The following is an 18458-nucleotide window of genomic DNA, read 5'->3' as shown; positions in this document are numbered from 1 at the left end:
GATCATTTTGATTCAATTTTTGTACATAGTGTGAGGAAGGGGTCTGCATTTTAATTCTTTTGCATGTAGTTATGACGTTGTTTCAGCAACATTTGTAGAAAAGACTACTTTTTTCCCCATTGAATTGTCTTAGCATTCCTGTTAAATCAGTTGACCATAATGTGAGGATTTTTCTGTACTCAGTCTATTTTATTTTTGTACTTCCTATTCTTATTCCGGTACTGCATTGTCTTTATTACTTTAGCTTTGTAGTACGTTTTGACTTTAGGAGATTTGAGTCCTGTAATGAATTGTATTGTGAGATTGTTTTGGCTATTCAGAGTCCCTTAACTTTTTATATGAATTTTATGATCTGTTTGTCAATTTCAGTAAATTAGCCAGCTGGGATTGTGATAGGCATTGTGCTGAATCCGTAGATTAGTTTGAGAAGTATTTCTGTTTTAAAAATAGTCTTTCAATCCCTGAAACATGGGGTGACTTCAATTTCTTTCAACGATTTTTCGATGTTATCAGAGTATAAGTTTTTCAATTCTATTCCTAAAGTATTTTTACATATTTTGTTTTTGATGCTATTATAAATGGAGTTTTTTGTTTTATTTTCAGGTTTGTTGCCAGTGTATAGAAATATAATTATTTTGTATGTTTATCTTGTATCCTGCAACCTTGCTGCACTGATTTATTAGTTTTAATAGTGGTTTAGTGGATTCTTTGGGATTTTCTATAACCAGGATCGTATTATCAGCAAATAGAGTTTTACCTTTCCAGTTTGGGTGCCTCTTATTTTTCTTGACTAATTGTCCTGGCTAGAACCTGGAGTGTAATGTTGAATAGCTTTGATGAAAAGAGACATCTCATCTTGTTCCTAGTCTTAGGAGGGAACACATTCAGTCTTCCACCATAAAGTCTGATGTTACCTGTGGGCTTTTCATATATGCCCTTTGTCAGGTTCAGTTCTGGACTATTGCTAACTTGTAGCTTTTGTCATGAAACGGTATTGAATTTTGCACAATGCTTTTTTCTGCATCTATTGAAATGATCATGTGGTTTTTGTCCTTTTAGAATAGAGATGTATTCCATTTGTGGTATTGCATTAATTGATTATCAGATTTTAAATCAAACTTGCATTCCTGGTATAAATTCCACTTATCAAGTATGATCTCTGTATATATTTCTAGATTAAGTTTCCTGGTAGTTTTTAAAAAGCATTTTTGTGTCTGTATTCATAAAATAATATTGATCTCTAACTTTCTTTTCTTGTGATGTTTTTGTCCGGCTTTGCTATCAGTATTACTGGACTCATTGAATGAGTTGGGAAGTGTTCATCCTTTGTCTTTGCTCAAAGAGTTGTGAAAGATTGCAATTCTCTTTTAAATGTTTGGTAGGAGTTAGCAGTGAAACTCTCTGGGCCCTTTTTTTTTTGTGCATTTTGTTTGTTTTTTGGTGGGTATTTTAAAATGGCCAATTTGGTCTCTGTTATAGATCTATTTGTAGTTTAAATTTCTTTTTAAATTTATTTCAGTAGTTTGCATCTTTCTTGGAATTTTTCAACTTAGCTGATTTGTTGCGTGTCGTTCATAGCATTTCCTTAAGTCTTTTTGTTTTTGTAGGGTCCATAGTAATGACCCTGTTTTGTTCCTGGGTTTAGTAATCTCTCTTTTTTTCTTAGTAGAGCTAAAAGTTTACCAATTTTGACTTTTTCAAAGAGCTAACTTTTGGTTTTGTTTTCTATTTTTGTGTTTTCCATTTCATTAGTTTCCACTCTAATCTTTTTTTCCCCCTCTGCTTGCTTTTGGTTTAGTTGTTATTTTTTCAGTGTTTAAAAGTAAAAGGTTAGATTATTGATTTGAGATGTTTGCTTATACTTCTTAAGTCCAGAATTTCTATTTAGTTTTTTTTTTCTCTCTCTCTCTCTCTCTTTTTTTTTTTTTTTCTGAGATGAAGTCTCATTCTGTCACCGAGGCTGGAGTGCAGTGACATAATCTCAGCTCACTGCAACCTCTGCCTCCTGGGTACAAGTGATTCTTAAGCCTCACCCTCCCAAGTAGCTGGGATTACAGGTGTGCGCCACCATGCACGGCTAATTTTTTTTTTTTTTAGTAGAGATGTGGTTTTGCCATGTTGGCCAGGCTGATCTTGTCCTGACCTCAGGTGATCTGCTCACCTAGGCTTCCCAAACTGTTGGAATTACAGTCATGAGCCACTGCACCCAGCCTAGTTATCTTTTATAATATCTTTATCTTTACTGAAATTTTATCTTTGAGATATTGTCTCATAGCTTTTTTTAACAGTAGTTTCTTTTATTTTTTAAGCATTATGATGGCTGATTTGACGTTTTGAAGGTTCATCTTCATGGCCACATGCAGTGGCTCACGCCTGTAATCCCAGCCCTTTGGGAGGCTGAGGCAGGTGGATCACCTGAGGTTAGGAGCTCGAAACCAGCCTGGCCAACATGATGAAACCCTGTCTCTACTAAAAATACAAAACTTATCAGAGTGTGGTGGCATGCACCTACTAGTAATCCCAGCTACTTGGGAGGCTGAGGTGGGAGAATCGCTCAAAGCCAGGAGCTAGATGTTGCAGTAAGCCGAACTTGCACCATTGCATTCCAGCCTGGGCAACAAGAGTGAAACTCCATCTCAAAACAAACAAACAAACAAAACAAAACAAAGTTCATCTTTGAGGTTCGTTTTTACCTGAGGAGGCTTGCTTTGCTTGTCTCCTTCCTTGTCCATCTCTGGTGAACTGCTGGTCCATCTTTTTGCTCTCAACAGAACTTCCTCTTACTTACTTATCACCAAAATCTTCATTACTTCTGAGAATTACTTCTCTCCACCCCCAAACTTTATTGGGTATAAGTGACAAAAAAAATTATGACCTTTCTAAAAAATTATAAAGTTTTACTGATATTTCTTTAATTTTTTTTTAATGGAGATTAGATCTCACTCTGTTGCCTAGGCTAGAGTGCAATGGTGCAGTCATATCTCATTGTAACCTCAAACTCCTGGGCTCAGGTGATCCTCCCATCTTAGCCTCCTGAGTAGCTAGGACTACAGGCATATGCCACCATGCCCAGCTCATTTTAAATTTTTTTGTAGAGATGGGGTCTCACTATGTGGTTTAGGCTGCTCTCTAACTCCTGGCTTCAAGTGATCCTCCCACCTCAGCCTCCCAAAGTTCCAGGATTACAGGTGTGAACTACCACACCTGGTCCTGACAGGTATCTTTGAAGCCTCTTTTTCTCCTTTGTTATCATATAATTTTTAGGTGACATAGTGAAAAGAAATTGTGATGTTAACAAAATAAGAAGTTAGTAAAGCACAAGACATGAGCAGGGCTAAAGAAGTGTTTAGTTCTGTTGACTGGATTTTGGAGGGTTCTGAGCAGTAGAATTTAATAATGTAAAGAGAGGTTGGGGAGAGGTTCAGAATACTGTAGAATAAATCCATGTCAAAACGTTTAGAATCCATTGTGTAGGCCAGAAACTGGCAAGTATGGCCTGTGCTGTGTCACAACATGGTGGAGTGTCAAAGGGGAAGTTGGATGCATGCGAAGGGGCAAAACCCAGGGGTGTCCTTGCTTTATAACAACCTACTCTCATGGAAACTAGTTCATGCCCACAAAAAGTAATTCAGTTGTGCCAGATGATAGTGAGTACTCGCTCACTACATCAGAACAGGAGAAAGGCCTCAGGCATTCATGAGGGGTCAACCACCACCACCGCCATGACTGAAACACTTCCCACTAGGCCCCACCTGACAAAACCTGTCACATTGGGGATCAAATTTCAGCATGAGTTTTGGGAGGACAAACCATATTGAGACCGTGGCAGTATTCAAGAATTTGTGTATCAGAAAGTTAAGGATACGAGGTGATCTCTACTGTTGGTAAGGTTACCATTATAGTGCACTCAAGTACAGCTGAAGGACTGTGTTGACTGGCATTCCATTCCTCCAAATTTCCTGTAAATTTGTGATTACATTAAGTGTGGGCTTGGATTCAGGTTTGACTTACTTGGCATAGGTGATGGTGTGTAATTTTATTAGGAGGCACAGTATGTTTGGTGGTCTGTCATGCTGTTAGGATCTTCTAATTCTGTCATTTCTTCTTTCTTTATTAGCTGAAATATTCCTACAAAGGGAAATGTTCTCTCGTAAATTACCAGGTTATTCTGAGAAACAGTTTGAGTATTTCCCTTTATTTACCATAATGCAAGATAAGTTTCTTACCTAGCATCCTCCAAAGATGATCAATAAAGTGTTTTATTATAATGGTTTGGTTTTTACAAATTTTTAGTATCCTTATGAATGTGTAGATCCAAATGTACTCTATGTGTTTGTTTCAATGTATTTCAAGTATAATTGTTTCATTTTTGCCCAGTGGGAGCCTCTTGAATTTGCCTTGAGTCCTTTTGACCTGATTCTAATAGTCTTTGGTAGTTTCCTTGCTGTCTTGGTGTACCATCCTAGCTTGGGAAATGGTATTCAAGACTACAAGCTGGGCATGAGGGATATTCATTGCTATACATATGTATCTAAAGTATATATATGTATAGTATATATGGGTATATAATGTGTGTGTAATATATACTATTAATATATATCTTGCTAGTAAATTGAGATATAATTAGCTACATATATACTAATACATATTAATGTATATACCTAATATAATATTGCTATTCATATGTGTATTCATTGATACTGGGTTAGTCATTGTTTTGACAAAATAGAGCCAAGAAATGTGTTGTTTGGCTTTTTTTAGTCAGTAACATATTAATATACATAGATAATTCTTTTTTTTTAAATTTTAAATTCAGGGGTACATGCGCAGGTTTGTTACATGGATATATTGTGTGATGCTGAAGTTTGGCTTTCTTTTGAACCTGTTGCCCTGGTAGTGAACACAGTACCCAACAGGTCATTTTTTAACCCTTGCCCCACTGTCTCCTTTACCTCTTCTGGAGTCCCCGTGTCTGTTATTTCCATCTTTATGTCTATAATACAGATATTTTTCATTCAAATTCATGACTACATTCTTTATCCTTAACCTACTTGATTCTGCTTTTATATCTCCCACACCAAAAATTCTGGTTCTCATCTTAATTACTTGCTTGCTTTATCCCACTAATGGATACATTTAGTCTCAGACTAATTATACCAACATTATCACCAAGAAATGGTTATTATTTATTTATTTTTTTTGAGACGGAGTTTCACTCTTGTTACCCAGGCTGGAGTGCAATGGCACAATCTCGGCTCTCTGCAACCTCTGTCTCCTGGGTTCAGGCAATTCTCCTGCCTCAGCCTCCTGAGTAGCTGGGATTACAGGCATGTGCCACCATGCTCAGCTAATTTTTTGTATTTTTAGTAGAGACGGGGTTTCACCATGTTGACCAGGATGGTCTCGATCTCTTGACCTTGTGATCCACCTGCCTCGGCCTCCCAAAGTGCTGGGATTACAGATGTGAGCCACCGCGCCCGGCTTACTATTTTTTTTAGTAGCTCTTTTTGCCTCTAAGATATAAATTCGTACACTAGCAATATATAGTGAAAATACAGTCAAATCATTACAATTTAAAGTTATTAAAATAATCCTCATTTGGTTGATTCATTTACTTCATTGTATCTTAACTTTTAGAAATAGCGTAATTTTTTTGGTAATGAATATAGACAGTGTAGACACAGTTCTAAGGTCTAATTTATAAGACAAGGTATATTCAGGGAAGTCCACCTTCTACCCCATCCCTCTACCCTTCTTCTCCTTCTCCTTTTCTTCCCCTAGTTTTAGTTCATCCTTTCATTAAACAAAACAAAAACAAACAAAAAATAGATATTCTCTCCTTGCCTTCTTAGGTAAGCAGTAGCATAGTATACATTTTCTGTGTTGCCTTCTTCACTAAGTAACGTGTCCTGCAGATCACTTCATAGTAGCAGATAGAGGTAGTCTGCATTCCTTTTGCAGCTGCCCACTGCTCTAATTGTGGATTTATGTAGTTGTCCAACCAGCCTCCATAATCGATTTTAATTTAATTTAAAGGAATTATTTTAGTTTTACTAGTGCCAAAACTTCACAATTCCTTTATATTCTTATGGCTTTGTGTGTAATAGTAAATATTTGTTGAAATGAAACTTTATTTTCTATTTACTTAAATTGACATAATAATTGTATGTTTATAGAATACATAGTGATGTTTTGATACAATGTGTAGTGATCTGATCAGGGTAATTAGCATATCCACTGGCTGAAACATTTATCGTTTGAGTTGGAAACATTTAATGTTCTTCTCCTAGCTATTTGAATCTGTTACTGTTAACTATAGTCCTCCCACAGTGCTATAGAACACCAGAACTTATTCCGCCTGTCTAGCTGTTGTTTTAAAACTTTTGTAATTTTGAAATGTTTTAAAACATCTCAAAAAGAGCTTTCCAAACGTACTTTATGTTTTCTTCTGGCTGCGTTTATTCACAACTAATTATTTGACCATGATAATAATTTTTAACATAGCTTATATGTGTTATCTCAAATTAGAACACAGAATACGTTGTATCAGCATGAGAAGTAAACGTAGAATTAAACTAGTTATCTGGTCTTTGTAAAGAGCCTTATAGTCTTAAAAGTATGTGTAGTCATGTATTTTGATTTAATATGTTATCCTAAACCAGACTACTAGTCTGCTAATCCAGATATACATGCAGTTTGGCCTACTAAAAAGAAAATAATAAATATAACTCAAATTTCTATGGAATACCTTGATTTTTTAAAAGTTTAAACAGGGGCTTATAGTAAGACCTCAGATTTTATTTTCTACAAATCATTTCAGCTCATCCCCTTTAACTGAATATAATCAGGAAATAGTTCTAGTAAAATTAGTTCATCAATATTGCAGTTTAGAATTAGAGTCAGATATTATTTTAAATTTCTGGGTCCACCATTTTTTCTTCAGTCTTTTTCATCTTATATACCAACAGGAATTTTCTTTCTCAGAAACAATCTGATTACATCATAATTAGTCGCAGTCCCATTCATTTATTTCCAATTTCATTTGTCAAAGAAAATGAAACACAGTCATTTCACCTTAGATGTGCAAGTAGCTGTGTCCACGTAGGGATTATTGCCACCCTTTGAGTTTGGACCCTTACAGAATAATCTTCAGCTGACTTCAATTTACTTAAGAAGGAAAGAGATTTTCTGGCACTGCAGTGGGTGGGACTTCTTTTTGTCTATTTAGTCTCTTTAGGTTTTTATAATATAAATCTTTTTAAATAAGATGATTTAAATAGTCAAAAGTCTCATTGCTATCAAGACTGTCTTATTTATTGAGAATGCTCTGCAATATTCAGCTTTCTATAAAAATTACTTGGGCTGTCTTTGTGATTGACTCTCCTTTTCTTTTTGTCCTCTAGTGCATTCCACTCTTCGTTCAACTTGTTTTGGAGAGATTAACTCGAGGGGTCAAAACTAGTGAGCTTCGTACAATGTGTCTTCAGGTTGCAATTGCTGCCTTGTACTACAACCCTGATTTGCTGCTACATACTTTAGAACGAGTTCAGTTGCCTCACCACTCTGGCCCTATAACTGTACAGTTTATAAATCAGTGGATGAGTGATACAGATTGTTTTCTTGGGTATGTGTCTTGGATTTTACATGGCTTTTCTGTTTCTGGAGGGTTTGCTTTTTCATATTTGGATATAATAATAGGCACAAAGATAATTTTCATGTCTTAGGATTTTAGTTATTGTTAATATTTGATTTTTAGAGGATTAAGATTGTATTTCAGCAGTGTAATCTAGTAGAAAGAATGCAGGCTCTGAAAATTAGATGTAGCCCTTACCTGCTTTTTTTTGGGGGGGGCACAAAAAAGTATATAATTTGTATAATGATTTATATCTTTAGGTAGCAAGAATTAATTATCTGTCTAGGTTTCATGATTAAGTGTCAATAGGTAAAAACATTCTAAATGGATTCAGAAGGTACCCCTCTGGCACTGATATAATGTAATGTCACAGAATATTAAACTCTTTGCAAGGGACCATATTCTCAAAAGTGAAATCAGAAGTCTTGTTATTTGGAACCCAGGTGCTGCTCCAGTAAGAGAATTTGGCTTTATGTGAAGCACTCTTCTGGTTTTCAAAAATAGAAAGAGGTCCCAACTAGTGTTATGTGCCCACCTCAGGTCACCCAACACAGATTATTGACTGTGCTATGCTAGAAATTTAGCTAGCTGTCTAATTTGTTTTAAAACACTATCAAATGTGTTTTAAAACACTGGAAATTAATAGTATTATTTTTAAGTTTTGTGAGAGATCATTTAGAAAAATTTGCTGAGAGAAACAGACTCCCCACAGTAGTTAAGACATTGCTGCTACAGATCGAGGCCTGGATTAGGATGGGGAGATAGGAATAGAGGAACATATTTATAAGCTGCTATGCGTGTTCTAATTTTTCTACTTACAGGACACTGGAATTTATCATTGATTGAGATTTGCGATTAAAACCTTGAAGGGAAGATACTTTCAAATAAATTGTGCTTAAAGTTACCTCTCAGAAAGATTAGGGAATAGAGATTTGGTCATTTAAAGTTAAGTGGTTGGTCCTCTTGTGTCTTTATTAGCACCTGGAAGCAATTTCCCAAAAGTAGAAAGGTTCGCCCTGGTCTTGTGTAGACTGGGGGTCTTTGGGTTGTGTTTCCTTGGATTCTTTAGAGCTCTGGTTGTCTTTTCTGCTGTGATCCAGTTGGCACCTATTTCAGGGCTGCGTGGATGAGAAGGTCCTCGGGTCAAGTACAGTTCCTGTACTTGAATCAAGGAATGCAAATGATGAAGAATAACAGAAGTTTGTAAAATGTTCATTATTGGATTTGTTACTCTCTCTTTAAACAAATTGAATCACTGCAAGCGAAATTTTATTCACACTTAAAATTTTAAGAATGTTTTGCCAATGTAATCTTTTAATTTTTAATTTTTTTAGTTTTAAGCAACTTAGAGGAAACATTTAATAGAAAAATGTCTAATGTATACTGATCAAACTATTTTCTTTCTGAATTAAATTTTCCTTGTCCTTATTTTTTCTTATACTATTTTATTTTTTTTATTTTTTATTTTTTTAAGATGGGGTTTCACCAAGATGGCCAGGCTGGTCTTGAACTCCTGACCTCAGGTGATCCACCCACCTCGGCCTCCCAAAGTGCTAGGATTACAGGCATGAGCCACCGCGCCCGGCCCTATACTATTTTATAACAGAGCACTTTAGTAGACTACTTACATTAAGTTCAGCTTACTAGCTTGCTAGATGCTGAGTTTTTGAAACATCTTTCACATCTTAGGGTTTGTGTAGAGTGTGTGTCCCAAGAAACCTTGTAGCTCTAACTAATGTTGGAAGAGTCTAAGAAGCTCTTCATTTTTCCTCACCATTGTATAGGACTTTTATGCTGTCAAATACAGGTATTTCTGCTTTAATAAAATCCTTATGCTAAGGCTCATATATAACATTTATATTAATCTTAAATTGATACTACAGCAAGATTCATCATGTTAATTGCAGGCTTCCAATAGGTCTTTGATACAGAATTTGATTTATGTAGGATTTCATTCAGTACAGGATGGAGGATGTCTCTGTATAATACCAACAGATGAACCTTAGAGTATGCCTTGGACATTTCTTTTTGTAGTTTCTCCAGAATTTGTTCTTTATTCCACTTTTCATGTCTACATTTTTTTTTTTCTTCAAAATTCGCAGGCATCATGACCGGAAGATGTGTATAATAGGACTGAGTATCCTTTTGGAGTTGCAAAATCGACCTCCTGCAGTAGATGCTGTGGTGGGACAGATTGTTCCTTCAATCCTTTTCCTTTTCCTTGGCCTAAAGCAAGTCTGTGCTACTAGACAACTGGTCAACAGGGAAGATCGTTCAAAAGCAGAGAAAGCTGATGTGGAAGAAAATGGTAAAGTCTTCTAATTGAAATGAATGCTACAATTAATTTTGATTTGTATATGCATTTTCTCTGAATACTAGTCTATATGGAGTCATTAAACAGATGTACATTCTTTGGCCCGCTGCACATAGAACAAATATTTTGGGCTTGGTTGACTTGCTATTAATTGTATCATGTGATATAAATTTAGATTTGTGCACCTTCTGACACCTAATATACTCAATGATTTTTTTTTTTTGTGGATCCTAATAGATGTTGTTGCATGTTAGGAAACATATTTATAACAATCAAATGGTCTTGATTATAAGTTAGCAATCTAGTATCTAATTTTCTCGTTTGTGCTAACAGCCTCATCAAAGCAGCAGCCATGAGTTAAATGAATCATTAGCTTAAGAACTGAAGTTTTAGTACTACAGATTAGTAGAGAGTGTCTTTTTTTGGTAATGGTTCTGAGGTGACTCATTATCAAAAATTATATTTGAGAGATATATTTGTGATTTAAACATAAATTAAGGTACATAAGTGAAGTAGATTTACATAATTGAGAGTCAGAATAAGATTGTTAGAGTTGAACATTAGACCTTTGTTTTGTTTAATGATGAGATTGCGGAGCTACTTGCTAGAGTCTAGGAAGTAGCATTCTCCAATTCCAGGTGAAGTTTTTCCTCTTCTGGCTAAAAACAGATACCTTGTTAGCTGAAAAAAATCAGAACTCTTCCTGGTAAACATACAGCTCTATTTTTGATGCTAAATTCTGTGATTTTAACATGTGTAGATTTAAAACCCTTTTAACTGGCATCATCCCAGTATGTTCACATACCGGGGATTATGAACTACCCTTTGCCCCCTCCCCAGCACAAAATACAGCTTCTAATTTGTTTTTCTGAGATATGTGTAGGTCTTTTGAAGAAATACTTCTTTATTAGAAGTGTTGTATGTGTGATTTTTGTTTTGTTTTGTTTTTAGCTAACTATGTGCTAACAGTTGTAGAATTCTTTTTTTTTTTTTTTTCCAGTATGTTATGATCTCTAATTTCTTGTTTTGGTAACTCTTTATTGGCTTATACTTATATGGTTTGAGGGAAAATTTTCTAGTAATATCCCAGACTTTTTGTACTTCCTACTAAATTATGGAATGATTGAGTTGAGGTATTTCTCAGTCTTTGTATTAATAGTTATACTTTGCCATACTTTTTTGTGTGTGTATTTGGTCCAAACTATGGTTAAGTGCCTTATTCCTGAATCTACCTAGTTCAGTCCACCTTTTTCAATATGGTGTGTGTAATGAAACTAGTTTTAGGTTAGTATTACCTGGTTTGGGTTTACACCAGGTTTTCTATCTTATCTTGAATTTGGTTCTGCATTTACTGCCTTCCTGTTCCAGTATTTCAGTTACAGTCTCAGTGCTAGGAACAGATTGGCACTGAAAATAGATACAGAATCCATGCTGATATGTAATGTAGTTCAAGTTTTTAACTTTTCAAGCCATACATAGCTAACTATTTTTCTTTACATTTTTGCTATTTTTTATAAATTTAAAAATTATATATTTATGGGATACAAAGTGATGTCATGATTTGCGAATACAATATGGAATGATTAAGTCAAACCAATATATCCATCACCTTAAATACCCTTTTTAATGGTGGGAACATTTGAAATTTACAGTCTTGCCAATTTTGAAATGTACAATATGCTATTAATGATATTCACCGTGCTGTACAATAGATATTAAGAAAACACATACAAAAACCCAAAAACCTTATTCTTCTGTCTGAGACTTTGTACCTATTTACCAACATTCTCCCATTCCCACTACCTCTGGCCTCTGGTAACCACCATTCTACTCTCTACCTCTGTGAGTTTGATTCTTTTAGATTCTGTGTATAAGGGAGAACAGGCAGTATGTGTCTTTCTGTGCCTGGCTTATTTCACTTACCATAATGTCCAAGCCCATCCATGTTGTTGGAAATAACAGAATTGCCTTTTTAAAAGCTGAATAGTGTTTCATTTTAAAGAATCCATATTTTCTTTATTCATCTGTTGTTGATGGACACTTAGGCTGATTCTGTAACTTGGCTATTGTGAATAATGCTGCAGTGACATCTGTTCTACATACTGACTTCAAATATTTTAGATGCATACCCTGAAGTGGAATGGCTGGATCTGTACTTTTACTGTTTCTACTAGCAGAAATGATCTCATTTGGGCATTTCTAAGCATAATCAACTCAGTTTATTAAGAGGACTGAATTCTCAATAGGAAGTCATTGTCTAAAACACAGGCACTGACTGCACAGTCACTTTTTTAAACAAAGATCATTTTGAAATTTGCAATTGAATAATATTCTTGTATTAATGAACTTGCGTAGCATAACAGTAGTAATGTTCATCTGGATAACAGGTTTAGGGAACCTGTTTTCAGTAAGGAGGAAAAGGATATTCTGAACTTAGCAAACTCTATGGTAAAGATAAGGTTTATTTATTTTATTTTATTTTTTATTTTTTGGCTCTTCTCTTGAGATCAGAGATAAGATTTATTTTTATTAAAATTATGTGGAAGATTTTTCCTTTCCAGAGTGTGATTTTATAGTCTTTGGTTTTTGTTGTGAAATTTTATATTTTGTCCTTATGTGTTTCGATTCCTTTTAAATAATGAATGGATTCACAGAGGAGATTTCAAGTGATGAAGAGGAGACGAATGTAACTGCTCAAGCAATGCAGTCAAATAATGGAAGAGGTGAAGATGAGGAGGAAGATGATGATGATTGGGATGAAGAAGTATTGGAAGAAACTGCCCTTGAGGGGTTCAGTACTCCACTGGACCTTGACAATAGTGTGGATGAATATCAGTTTTTTACACAAGCTCTGATAAGTATGTCTTTACTCCCCACATCTTCTGATATATTTTTTTTCTAAACTCTTTCTCCGTTTCTTCCTGTTAGTTTTGATATCTGCCCAAGACTGGTCTAGATTCTTTGAAAACAATTTTTATTTATTCCTTATGATAGAAATCCTCAAATATACATACATGAAATGATTGAAAATAAAACAGTGAAACACCTATCACCCAATCCTAGCAACTTTCATCGAGAAGTAGCAGGGTGAGCCCGTAGGTTATCCTTGCAAAAGTAATATATGGCAAGAGTATCTGTGTATATTTTTCATCCTCTAGGCATAAATGGGGGAGCATTTTTATAGCAAAGAATGAAGTGTTTCAGGCACGTGTTGCTTAAAAATTGTGGCTATCAACCTATTAGTAATTCACAATCCCGGAAATCAAACTGCTGTCATAAGAGAGTGACTTTTTACTTCGTAAGTAGTTTGCCAATTTTATACAACAAAGGACAGTATAATTAGTTACAGGACTCATAAATGATTTGGGAGGAGAAAATATTTGCCAAATATCCATAATAGGCGTAATGTACACAGTGTACAGAGGCCATCCTCAAATGTGTAAGACCAATAACCTCGTAGAAAAATGGAAAATGGAAATGGAAAATTTATGGAATAAAAAGCCAATGAAGATATTTAGAAAATTATTCATCAAATAAATTATTTTAAATCTCATTAATATAGATAATTTGTTTTATGGTTAGATAGTATTTCTATAGTTATATTGTAATTTATTTCCACTGTGGGACATTAAAGATTGTTTTCATTGTTTTTACCATTACAAGGGACATTAAAATGAACATCCTTACATGTATATATTGTTACTAATAAGGCACTACTAGCTTACTGTATTGGTGTTTTTTAGTGTTGCTACAAATACCATTAATGAAGAAAAAACTACCTAGATGTTTTTGTTGAAATTCACAGGAATTAGAAGCAGAGAGTACAATAAACTATATTCCAAAGCATGGGGAAAATAACAGCATAAACATGGGGATGGAAATACCAAGAGTGTGCCCTAGTATAGTTCCAGACATGGGTGTGTGTCATAATTACCAAGGAAGGTTTAGTTCTTGAGTAGGATCTCAGGAATATCTTATTTTTAAAGATACTCCTCAAGTGACAAGCAGCTTTAAACCAGCATGTAGGGGCCACTGCTTAAAGACTGTGAAGGAATACCATTGAGCTGGGCTGTAGAGGCTTTTAATTCTGGACTGACGTGGTCCATCCCATTGCCCATTGGAGTAGTGTTGAAAGTTGTTCTCTGAGGCAGTGAACTTGGGGATGTGGTAATTCACTTCAGGGGAATTATCTGTTGATGGCTAATGTGCAGGAAAAAGCTGGAAAGGGCTAGATGTGGGAGCCAAGTGTTAGAAGATGATGTTATTAATTTAGATGTGTAGAGACCTGGAATGGGGAGGGTGACATTTGATGGAAAGTAGCATGTAGATAAAAGACATTTAGAAAGAAGCAGAGCTTTGTGTGTGGAAAGGGCATACTCAGAGATGTTAAGGATTTACAGTGGTTGACTTGACTGGGAGACTAATAGAAATGGTGAGGGAAATGGGGAGATAGAAGGTTTGGGAGGGGATTGTTAAATTTGGTTTCAGTTATGTTGAGTTTGAGATGAGCTGTTTAAATAGAAGAGTCCAGGAGGCTTAGGGGAAGGTTTTTCCTAGAGGTACAGATTTGAGTCCTTGGGGTGGTAGCAATGCTGAAGCTGCAGGTGGTATGAAAATTCCAGAGGAGCGCCGGGCGCGGTGGCTCAAGCCTGTAATCCCAGCACTTTGGGAGGCCGAGGCGGGTGGATCACGAGGTCGAGAGATCGAGACCATCCTGGTCAACATGGTGAAACCCCGTCTCTACTAAAAATACAAAAATTAGCTGGGCATGGTGGCGCGTGCCTGTAATCCCAGCTACTCAGGAGGCTGAGGCAGGAGAATTGCTTGAACCCAGGGGGCGGAGGTTGCGGTGAGCCGAGATCGTGCCATTGCACTCCAGCCTGGGTAACAAGAGCGAAACCCCGTCTCAAAAAAAAAAAAAAAAAAAAAAAAAAAAAAGAAAATTCCAGAGGAAAATGGTAATGAGTGAGTACAGGTGTTCTGGATTTTAGAGAACATCCCTAGAAGACAGCACAAGAGGCAGAGAACTAGGCAGACTAGAGATTTGCAATGTCCTAACCTTCCTTCAATATCCCACATAGTTGGGTACTAAGTGGGTACTCAGAAATAATCCTTTGATGGCATAAGTTTCATTACCTCGTGTGTGTTGTAGTACTGTACTCTTTGTCTTTTACTGTCTGGGATAATTTCTTTGTAATTACGTTACTACTTGTTCTCTGAATTAATAGTCACTTTATCCTCTTGTCTTTTCCTTCCAAAATGCAACAGCTGTGCAGAATCGAGATGCTGCCTGGTACCAGCTGCTGATGGCACCACTCAGTGAGGATCAGAGGAGGGCACTGCAGGAGGTGTACACACTGGCAGAGCACCGGCGGACGGTGGCAGGTCAGCCAGAGTCACCTCCAGGGTGTAGTGCATGTGTCAGAGTGCCAGTGGTCAGCCTTATTTGATGAGCCAGGTGGCACCTAAACACTGCTTCTGAATTCTAAGGAATTGTCTTTATTGTATGTTGTTTTAATCACTCATGATGTCTTACTCTGTAAAACCCTGCACATTAATATGTGTCTCCTAGTGGTGTTCTCATTCACATTCTTACCCTACATTGGAGGCAAAGGTACAAAGTAAAAGTTGGGATAAGTCTTGCCGAGGGAGATTTAATCAGCTGGATCACTCCCCTAAACATTTCAGCCATGGGCCAAAGGGACTTGATGAATTCTTGCAAGGAGCTTATATTCCTGGAAATGGAATGCTCTCCATTTCTTGTTGTTAGGCTTTATTTGCCATTGTTTCTTGTTGATTTTCATTTTTTTAAGCTGGAGGGATTATTTTATTATTTTATGTTGATTACTATAGTTACTTGTAGATTAGCATTGGAAAAGATTCTGTAGTTACAAAAAAATTTTAGTAGCAAACTTGACATTTAAACTTTAGAACGCTGGTTCTTCTGTATGGACTTAGATTTTCAGTTCCGTGCCGATTCTCAAGCAGCTCTCCTGATACGAGAAACCTGGGCCCCCTGTCAGCAGTAGACTCGGTGAAGTAGAATCCAACTCTGAGATATGTTTTCTTTTCACTGGATTTTTGCAGATTTTCCCATGGTAGTGAACATACCTACTTATTGACATGGGTCTGTTAAAGACTGATGTTCACTTTGGCAGAATAACTAATGCCATGAGTCACATTCTTTCACAGTTCTAAGTATATACAGAATCTGGCTCCTTTGAGTCATCTCCAGCTTTGTCACCTTAAACATTATTTTTTTTCTTCTCCCCTTTTCTTTTGAAAAATGCTAGAGGCAAAGAAGAAGATTGAACAACAGGGAGGCTTCACCTTTGAAAACAAAGGAGTCCTCTCTGCATTTAACTTTGGGACTGTGCCCAGCAACAACTGAAGGAAAAGGAACGTCAGCTGACCAAATGTCCTCACTGCGTATTATTTCACAAAAGGAGTGTGAGGGTCCAGGGGATGAAATGAAGGGGCTGCTTTTAGGGCCCTCCTGCTGTACCAGTTACCATCTGACATTATACGGCACACTTATCTACTCTTTCCCCTTTGGCCTTTGTCACCCTGAAATATATATTTTAAACAGCTACTGTAAGTATGAAATGAAACAGAAACAATCATTGGACTGGAAAGGACAAACCGTACGCTCCAAAGGCTGAATGCCCAAGGTTGTTATAGAGGATTGGATCGACTTGCACGTCTCAGGTTTTTGCCATGCAGAATCAATGGATTTATGCGGATAACAGTGCCTTCTGTTGTACATGAATTATCAGAAAAATTTTTTGGAGAGCATTGCAATTTTTTTTTTAAAGCATAAAACATATTTCTAGATACAACATAAACCTTGGTTATATGTCGACTATTCTGCATTTTACTCTGTGAATTTATTGTTAGGCAGTTACTGCAAGTCACTCTGGTTTCAAAATCTTCTCTGCTCCCTCTGCTCACCCTGCTGCTGGGGGACTTTCTTCAGGGGTTGTATTAGAAAACATGCACTGGCTCTGGTTTTTTCATAAGATGTTTTGTGGCTTTTTAAAGAAGTGTCTTACCCCCTCTTCTCTCATTTTTTCTGCCTTGAAAAGGGGTGGTATTTCTTTTGGAGTCAACAAATATGCATATCAATTTCACTCCTAACCTTGTAAGTTCAGGACTGAATTTCTTGGCAGCAAGTGGCAGGGGCTCTTTAGTCACTGGAGTTAACAGTAAGTCTCAGTATATTCTGAATAATTTAATTATAAGATTAATTAATAATCATACATAAAGCACATTGAACTTCTAAGAGAAAGGTGCTTCATAAGCACACTGTCTTACTGGATGGGGGCTTGCATTTTAAACAACGTATCATTCCAGCTGTGTTGGACCAGGGTCCAAAGCATTTTATATTATTTTTTTAATCTAGAAAAAAGACCCAAGCAAATCGAACTTCTTGCTTTCTCACATATTTGAATATTCTCCTACCTAATTTGTTCGTGTCTTTATTATAGCTCAGTATGACTTCTTAAAATTTTCAAGGGTTGGGGCAGCTGCACTCATAGGAGGCCTATGGGAAGTATTGCAGATGGAGATTACAGTGTTTTTCTGACCTGGTTCAAGACCAGAACATGGATCATAGGATTTTCATTCAGTAAAATAAAAATGTATCTTCAGAACTTAACATATTATTGGATGTGGTAACAGATTTTCCTTTCTGTGAAATTGAAAATTCACAAAAATTCACAACTTAAATTTCCCATCAGCAACTAGAGGAATTTTTTTCAGGTGCTTCCTATATTACCATCCCTCATGCCTGTTAACTCTTAAGAATTTTAGGTTAAGTGATCTCTATAGAAAGTAAACTCATGGAAAACCATGAATTTAGAGTTAAATGACCCCCTGCTTTCCTCTGCCCCTCCCTTCCCAAGGCATTGAAGCAGAATGTGCCAACTGGCAGTTAGAAGAGAAAGATGGCATTGGGGGAAATTTTAGAGAGCTTTGAAACTCTTTATTCTAATGTTCCATATGGTCTAATCTTAACATAAATTATATGCCTTCACACTGGATTGTAAAAGGCATGTGATTTTAGAGATTTTATTTTGTGATGTATTGTCTTCTGCAGTATTAAAGGGAAAGACGTGCATCACCCTTTCTTGTTTTTGAAGCCAGGGTAGTTGTATGATTTTGTTACCAGCAGTGCTAACCTGAATGTGACCTGGTTACCTTGGAAATGCAGGAACTTATATGAATGTACTATAAAATAAAATGTGGACTGATTCCCAGGATTCTGAACTCTTCTGTGTGAAATGTTTTCTGAAATGTGGAGGTGCTTTAGGCAGTTGGTAATAACCCATCAGTATGTTGTCCTGACATCTGGGGACCTGAAGAAAGGTGGACTGTAGGTCTGGCAGGGTAACCAGGGCTTATCAGAAACAGCTAATTCATTGGGAGAAGTAGGGGGTAAGAGCCCATCTCATGAACCAGGAGGTCCACACAAGAGTGTCAGAGCTCTGGAAAAGCACAGGGCATTCAACC

The 18458-nt window shown here is 36.4% G+C and overlaps 1 protein-coding gene across 1 annotated transcript in view; it reads left to right on the top strand.

The window, feature by feature from the left end:
• IPO8 (importin 8) overlaps positions 1–18215 on the top strand; it is an 82047-nt gene extending 63832 nt beyond the window's left edge. Inside the window, exons 21-25 of the mRNA XM_003926622.3 lie at positions 7404–7624; positions 9736–9941; positions 12602–12805; positions 15216–15332; positions 16241–18215. Coding sequence (XP_003926671.1) covers positions 7404–7624; positions 9736–9941; positions 12602–12805; positions 15216–15332; positions 16241–16338 — 846 coding nt within the window. The 3' untranslated portion in view covers positions 16339–18215. The remainder of the gene's footprint in view (positions 1–7403; positions 7625–9735; positions 9942–12601; positions 12806–15215; positions 15333–16240) is intronic.
• Positions 18216–18458: the final 243 nt, after the last annotated feature.

Source organism: Saimiri boliviensis, chromosome 7 (assembly GCF_048565385.1).
Source record: "Saimiri boliviensis isolate mSaiBol1 chromosome 7, mSaiBol1.pri, whole genome shotgun sequence".
Lineage (NCBI taxonomy): Eukaryota > Metazoa > Chordata > Mammalia > Primates > Cebidae > Saimiri > Saimiri boliviensis.
The sequence above is the reverse complement of the archived record's forward strand: the minus strand, read 5'-3'. Positions and strand labels throughout refer to the sequence as shown.